Source organism: Vitis riparia, chromosome 3 (assembly GCF_004353265.1).
Source record: "Vitis riparia cultivar Riparia Gloire de Montpellier isolate 1030 chromosome 3, EGFV_Vit.rip_1.0, whole genome shotgun sequence".
Classification (NCBI taxonomy): domain Eukaryota; kingdom Viridiplantae; phylum Streptophyta; class Magnoliopsida; order Vitales; family Vitaceae; genus Vitis; species Vitis riparia.
Genome location: NC_048433.1, coordinates 8874793 through 8882921, shown reverse-complemented (window position 1 = coordinate 8882921; position 8129 = coordinate 8874793). Strand labels below are relative to the sequence as shown.

At 33.5% G+C, this 8129-nt stretch overlaps 1 protein-coding gene across 1 annotated transcript; it reads left to right on the top strand.

Moving 5' to 3' along the window:
- The first annotated feature begins 5411 nt into the window (after nucleotides 1–5411).
- Nucleotides 5412–7685, top strand: LOC117911900 (L-type lectin-domain containing receptor kinase IX.1-like). The gene has a single exon (XM_034826327.1). The coding sequence runs from the start codon at nucleotides 5452–5454 to the stop codon at nucleotides 7543–7545; it is 2094 nt and encodes a 697-aa protein (XP_034682218.1). The 5' UTR covers nucleotides 5412–5451; the 3' UTR covers nucleotides 7546–7685.
- Nucleotides 7686–8129: the final 444 nt, after the last annotated feature.

The following is an 8129-nucleotide window of genomic DNA, read 5'->3' as shown; positions in this document are numbered from 1 at the left end:
ATAAGCCATCCCTCGCCATGCAAGATCAAACCTAGGCTCAAACTCCTCACACTCTACCTGGTTGGATTAAAGAAAGGATATGCAAAGCTAGAACAACTGGTGATGGAAAGGTCATGTAATGGTGTCAAGGGTGATGTTGTACAAAGCTCACAATGGATGGGTGTAGGTCAAAGCAAGGTCAAGGTGTGGGAGTAAGGCACTACTCTAATCATAAGAAGATGGGTCATAGTCTCGAACTCCCTAATTCAAATCTTTGGTCCTAGGCTAATAGGCTCAATATCCTTCATGATAGGTTAGGCCTCAAGACCATAATGTGCAAGTGAAGAGATGCCTCAAGTTAAAAGTACAACACATCATATGATATATGGTCCTGTGATGGCGATCTAAAACTGAATAAATGACAGAAACTCTAAGGTCGTAAAGGTATCCACTATGAAATGACTACAAATATGACTAAAGAATTTTTATCAATAATTTAAAAAATGAATGAGATATGAAAAACAACACTGTCATGAGATCGATACTCCATCTATAACAAAAATATCTTTGGTTCACTTTCAACCCAAGCTCCATAGAGAAAAATGATAAGGTTATAAAGGCGAACCTCTAAAAAATGGTGTGAATATGAAAACATGCCTTTCACCTTTCTGTAATAAAAATATTGGGTTGAAAATAGAATCAGGCAAATCGACCAAAGAATGAAGTACCAAGCCCATGATAGGTGAAGAATGTAAAAAGGTGTGAGTGTGATCAATGAACATATCCCAAAATGTCAAGCAAAAAGTGACAATAAACTGAAAGAATGTGTCAACTCAAGAAAAGAAGACTATCTGAAGCCCTAGGAAGAAAGTGTGCTAGACTCAACGAGCGATAAGAAGAAACTAAAACCATACAGCAAGGGGTGGTCCAATTGATACTCAAACTCGCACTGATATCTAAGCACTCTTAACTGGAGACCAAAAGAGGGAGTATTGGATCCAAACTGTGACTAAAGCAACCCTGAAGGCTCTCAGATGCACCCACATGTAGGAAATAAATCCTATTCGAAAGATCTAAGGCTTAACCTACAAGGTCAAGGCGACTCTAAAGAGAAAAAAGAGTGGACTTTAAAGGATCTCTAGAAGAAGCGATTGTACCCTTTGGTGGTACACAACCTCTTACATGCCTCCGAAGATATGGGAGTGTTTCCATGCAAGGTGGTCATCACCTCCACACATGCATTACCTCGACATCTCAGGGGGTTTCCTATGGTGAAAGCTCTCATAACTCTCAGCACTCAGTAGTCAACTAAAGTGCACAGTGAGTGGTGTGGGTGCATCCGAAAATCCTATCAAACTAGGCGGAAAGAAAACACACTAGCCACACAAATATTTTGAAATCTAGCTATGGGCAATATAGGTTTTCAAAGATCGAACTCCAATTAGCATCAATGTGTTGGCCTCCTCCAGAATGCTCCCAAATATAGATATAACCCATCACTAAACCTTACTCTAAATCACTAGCTCAATCAAAGAGCAAACAAAGTAACGAGTCTCGTATCAAATATGAGGTCAAGGAAAACAAGGTCGATTGAGACTAGGGAATTGGAGGTAAGAGGATAGATGTGTGTCCCGCATAGACAAGCAACACATGTATCACATAGAAAAAGAGTAGTCATGCAACAAGCAGCCAAGCAAAGAACAGGTATATCATCCATCTCTACACACAAGCTAAGCAAGAAATAGGATAAACAAGTCAGGTATATAACAAGAATAAACAATATGTTGAGATGAATAAGATAATATACAATAAAGAGAATCAATCACGCCAATATGAATGAGATATACAAAAAGGAGAATGTACATATCAAGGAGAGCAAGATAATTATACAACAAGAAGAGTCATATGCTAAAGCAAGCAAGAGAATCAATCGATGTAGTCAACATGTCAATATCACAAATGAACATAACAACCAAACATGCATCACAGATAAACATATCAAAGCTCTCAACGTGTAATCAACAACCAATCATACCAAGACACATAGAGAGGGGTATCCATTGATCGACCAATCAAACGCTACATTCCCCTCAACTCGAGTTCAAGTTTGACACTCTAAACATCCCTAGTGGTGTCGCCATTTTGTGGACCTATGTTTTTCACTTGTGTCCCCACTCAATGGCGAGACTCGCTTTTTATTTATTGAAAATTTGATTTTTTGAAAAAGAATTGGAGTCGCCACTTATTTTAATTTTTTTTAAAGGGAAAACAAAATAAAAAAGAAAACCTTGTGTGACTCCTTATTTGGAAAAGACATGTCTGCAAAACAGAATCTGGATTCGGGGGTCAGGTTACCTATTGGAAAGGTACGATGGTAAGCCGTAGCACCCCTCTAAGCTCGTATACATACGACTTCTACTAAACAAATTAAAAGAATTGTGGCGATTAATTAATTAATCATGGACACCAAGATTTAAGGAATGAAACAATATACATAAAGATGATGACGAAATAAAATTACAAGAATGTACAAAACAAATGACAATATAATTATGCAAATCGATTTATTGAACTAATTAGAAAAATTTTTTTTTGAAAGAATTAGTTTTCAAGAAATTTCAAATAATTTTATTAAAAACAATTTTGAATTAGTGATTTCAATTTATTTATTTACAAAAAAAGAAGTTTCAATTTATTTTCAATTAATGATTTGATTCAATTTCATTTGTATTTAATTTAAAAAAAAGTTATTTACAATTATTGTATCAAAAGAATTTATTACAAAATTTCAATTTGATAATAAAAATTATTTTTACATGTTTTTACCATAAAGGAATGAATTCTTACAATTTTATTTAAAAAAAAGTATTTTCATTTATTTTTATTTAAGAAGAGTGACTTATACAAATTATTAAAAATTATATATACAACTTTATTTGTAAAAGAATTTTTAATTACAAATTAAATTTTGGGACAACTTTATTTACAAAGAAAATTTTGGACAATTTTTATTAAATAAAGAAAATTTTGGACAATTATTATTAAAAACAATTTTTCAAATTCTATTAAAAATAATTTTCTTTTTGGATTTTTATAAAAGCATTTTTCTGAATTTTTATTAAAAAAAATTCTTTTATTAAGAAGAATAATTTAAAATTATGATTTTATTAAAAATATTTACTAAATTATTCTTCTTACTTAAACAAAATTTCTGGTTTGTTTGATATCTAATTTTGTATGCATTCAATAAATATATACAAACAAATATTTACATAAACTAATAAAAATAAAATCAAATGGTAGTGGGAAATAAAACGTATACCCAAATAAGCTTACAGCAAGCTCAATGTCTTCCTATATTTTTTTTATTCTCACTTTCTTCCATGAAATTCCATGTTCCACATGTCATAAATCCGTACTCAGCCAACAGAATTGCAGAATTGGTCCATGCAAAAACAAAAATAACCCAAAGTGTAAATATCAAAAAATATGTAGAGTCCAAAATAATTATTCAAGCCCAAATTCAACCTTCAAATTAGTCCAATAAATTTCACCAATTAAAAATGGGTCAAAATTAACAAATATAACCCAATAAAAATATCTCACATGTCATAGACCCTAATCTAAAATTTCAAAATTAATAGCCAAAATATAAGCTCAATTAATCAAACCCAAAACATGACAAATTAAAATAAATCTCATTAGGCTTAAATTTAATATCTCATAATCCAAGCCCAATTTAATATGCAAACTTAAACCCACAACAAAAATAAATTCAATTTAATATGCAAACCCACATCCAAAATATACCACAATATTATACGATATCCAAATTAAATAATTCAAATGAACACAACCATATAAATTATCAACTAATTTAGCCCAGATTAACAAATTCCAAATTAATTCACCAATAATAAATTAACTCAAATTTCATATTAATTATCCAATAATAAATTAACCCAAATTCCATATTAATTAACAAAACTCAAATTTCATATTAATTCAATAATTCAAATCTCACAAACAACAATTACCGTTAAAATCAAATCAAGAAAAATGAATAATAATAATAATAATAATAATAATAATAATAATTAGAAAATGGGTGTAATGGGAAAGTGAGGGAATGAGAGAAAAGAGGAGGGCATCATTGGCCGATAGTGGCTCGCCGGTAGCGATTGATTGCTGATTCTACCGATGGTAGTGAGAGTTGATGGGTTTTTGGGAAAATAATAAAATAATATTATTATGTGTGGGTAGGAAGAAGAGAGAAAAAAAATGGAAGAGAAAATGGGGGTCGGCCGTGTGTAGGTGTTGGGAGTGGAGTTTGTGGGAAGGGATAGCAAGGAGAGAAGAAGCAATAAAAAAATAAAAAATGAGCTGGTCGTCTGGTGTGTGGGTCATGTAGTGTGTCTCATGTGAGCTAGGAAGCCAAGAGGAATAAGTGTATGAGAGTGACTTAGACGTGTAGAAGCCAATGGGTAAAGGGAGTAGGTGGAGTGGGAAGAATGAGGAGACAAAGGAAGAGAGAGGAGAGAGAAAAGAAAGAAAAAATAAATAAAAAATAAATATAAAAATAAAAATATAATATACTAATAATAATAATAATAATAAAAATAAAATAATTTACAAAATAATAAAAATTAAGAATTAAAGAGTGTAACTGGACAAGTTATTTAGATGTAATCAGGATTTAAATCTAACGATAAAATTGAGCTAAATATCAATATAAAAATAAAATTGGGATAAATTTTGGAATCTATAATCATCATCTAGTGGGAACACATTGGTTGATATTTACGGGGAAAATGATACTTAATTGGTTAATACAAAATGATTTTCTATAATTTGATTCATAGAAAATGCTAAAAATGACAAAGAAAAATATTAAGAAAAATTATTTTTTTATATTTTATTTATTTTAAGGAAATAAAAAAGAAAAATCAAATATAATTTAAAACTTATATATTTTTAAATTAATTAATCTTTATATAATAAAAGAAAATATTTTAACAAACATATAAAAATGGAAAATAAAATATTATTTAAATTAATTAAAATTTTATATGTTTTTAATTATTTAATCATTAAATGAAAAAACTTAAAACGATGATATAAAAAAAATCTCTCTTTCATTTTTTTGTTTTTTGTTTTATTTTATTTTATTTTATTGTTCTTCAAATTTTATCTTGTATATATATATTTTTTCTCTATGTGATCCAGTTTTCCCCACCAGTTCTTATAAAACTCTTTTTTTTTTTTGTCAAAACACCTCACCATGTAACATATTATTATAAGGCAAATGATTATTCTGTATGAAATGGGCCCCAGTCAAATCAAGGATTGTCGGGATCAAATTAAATTTCAACACCACTTGATTAAAAAATGACTTTGTGGTCTTTGCCGAACGATTTGAAAAACCATTGCAACTGCAAGCATACATCTAATTAGAAGACTCTGTAGTCAACCATGGATACCTGCAACACTGGGATTACCCATATGGAATCTCACAAACTTCTCTCCTCTCATCTGTTCATGATTTCCATCTTCTTCTTCCTAATATTCCCTTCTGCGACTTCATTGTCCTTCAACTTCACCACCTTTGATCGAAGAAACGATAACATTTCAATTGAAGGAGACGCTGGAGATTTAACGGAAGGATGCATCACATTGACCAAAGACTCGTATGGCAGCGCCCCGACTAAGAGCAGGGGTCGAGCCTTGTATAGCGAGCGGTTGTATCTCTGGGATCCGACCTCCAGAAATCTAACTGATTTCACTACCAATTTCTCCTTTGTCATCGATTCACGAAACAGCAGTTCTTATGGCGATGGGCTTGCGTTCTTCCTTAATGGTACCGAATTGCATAATGATACGTGGGGAGGAAGCCTTGGTCTCGCCAACGAAAACAACGAGACAAAATTAGCTCCAGTTAAATTTATTGCAGTGGAGTTTGATACATATAGAAACCCAACAACAAGAGCAGATCCGGCAGGTGATCATGTTGGTATTGATATTAACTCCATGATATCTGTCAAAACTGTGAAATGGTCCAGCAACATCACGGGAGGAAAGAAAAATCATGTTTCCATCAGTTATACTTCTAGTTCACATAATCTCAGTGTTGTCCTAATTACTGAGGTTACGAACAGTACCAATACTACGCAGAGCCTCTCTTACAAAGTTGATCTGAGGGAATACTTGCCGGAAAACGTTAGTATTGGCTTCTCAGCCGCAACAGGGGATTTATTCCAGATGAACAAAATTTGTTCATGGAAATTTAGTTCAACTTTGGAATTTCCCAGTTCTGTAGAACCAGGAGAGGGAAAGAAGACCGGACTTATGGTGGGATTGAGTGTTGGTGCATTTGTTGTGGTGGCTGGGTTGGGATTGGTTTGGTATTACATGTGGAAGAAGAGGAATACTGGGGGAGATCAAGAAGACGGTGCTGACTCTGACCTAGCCATGGATGAAGATTTTGAGAAGGGTACTGGACCGAGGAAGTTTTCGTTTTATGAATTGGCTCTTGCGACAAGTAACTTTGCAGAGGAGCAGAAGCTTGGAGAGGGAGGGTTTGGTGGGGTCTACAGAGGTTTCCTGAGGGAACTGAACTCTTATGTTGCAGTTAAGAGAGTATCAAGGAACTCCCAGCAGGGGATGAAGGAGTATGCATCTGAAGTGAAGATCTTCTGTCGATTGAGGCACCGGAACTTGGTCCAGCTCATGGGCTGGTGCCATAAGAAAGAAGAGCTCCTATTGGTTTACGAGTTGTTGCCAAATGGAAGCTTGAGCACCTGTCTTTTTGAAGAAAAAACCTTGTTAACATGGTCTATGAGGTATAGAATTGCTCTAGGCTTGGCCTCTTCACTTCTGTACCTACATGAAGAATGGGAGCAGTGTGTGGTACATAGGGATATCAAGTCCAGTAATGTGATGTTGGACTCAGATTTTAATGCTAAGCTTGGAGATTTTGGGCTAGCCAGGCTTGTTGATCATGGTAAAGGGTCACAAACTACTGTTTTATCAGGGACCATGGGCTACATGGCTCCTGAATGTTTCGTGACAGGCAAGGCTAGTAAGGAATCTGACGTCTACAGTTTTGGAATTGTTGCATTGGAAATTTGCTGCGGAAGAAGAGCCGTGGAAGCAAAGGACGAAGAAAATCAGATCAGATTGGTGGAGTGGGTTTGGGACCTCTATGGCGTAGGAAAACTTCTTGAAGCTGCTGATCCAAGACTGTCGGCAGATTATGATGAGCAACAAATGGAACGATTGATGATTGTTGGTCTTTGGTGTGCTCACCCGGATTGCAATGCTCGTCCTTCAATGAGGCAAGCAATTAGTGTCCTTAATTCTGAAGCTTTATTGCCTCTTCTTCCTATAAAAATGCCCGTGCCCATGTATTATGCTCCTCCAGCGCTGCAAACATCCTATAGCACTAGCGTTTCTGAGAGAAACCACACCCAGTCTTCCAACTCCTCTAATGGCACCACGGACTCATCAAAGTTCTCGGAATCTTCTCCAATCTTGTCTCAATCCGCATCCGTATTGCACACACGCTAATCCGGTCGGAAATAGCCCTATGATTCAGGGTTGGTTCTTTATTTTGAATTTGTTTAATTTCATTGTTCTTCATGAGATTCATGCTATTTGCCCTTGAATCATAGTGAACTCCGATTTCATATATATGGTGTTCTGGTCGATCAATTCGTTCTTCGGTTAATATTAATAATAGTCATTATATAGTAATCAAAGACAATTATTGGTCCTGAAAAATTTGAGGAAAAATGTGAGGGAAAGAAAATAGAGATGAAAAGTGGAAGGAAAAAAAAAATGAAAGGAAAATAAAAAATAGATTTAAAATTAATAAATTATTTTTATATGTTTCTTCAAACTCATTTCACTTAATTTTCTCAATTATATAAAGATTAAATAATTTTAAAATATATAAAATTTTAATTAATTTTAATTATATTTAATTTTTTTTTTTAAATTTTATAGTGAAACCAAACATGAGAAAACCAAATTCCTTCGTATTTTTTTTTTCTTTTTTTGATACTTTCCGGAACCAAACATAAGCTTAGTAAATTTGGACTAGCTATATTAGTATACAAGAAGTTATACTAATCCCTTTTATGTAAAGAGAA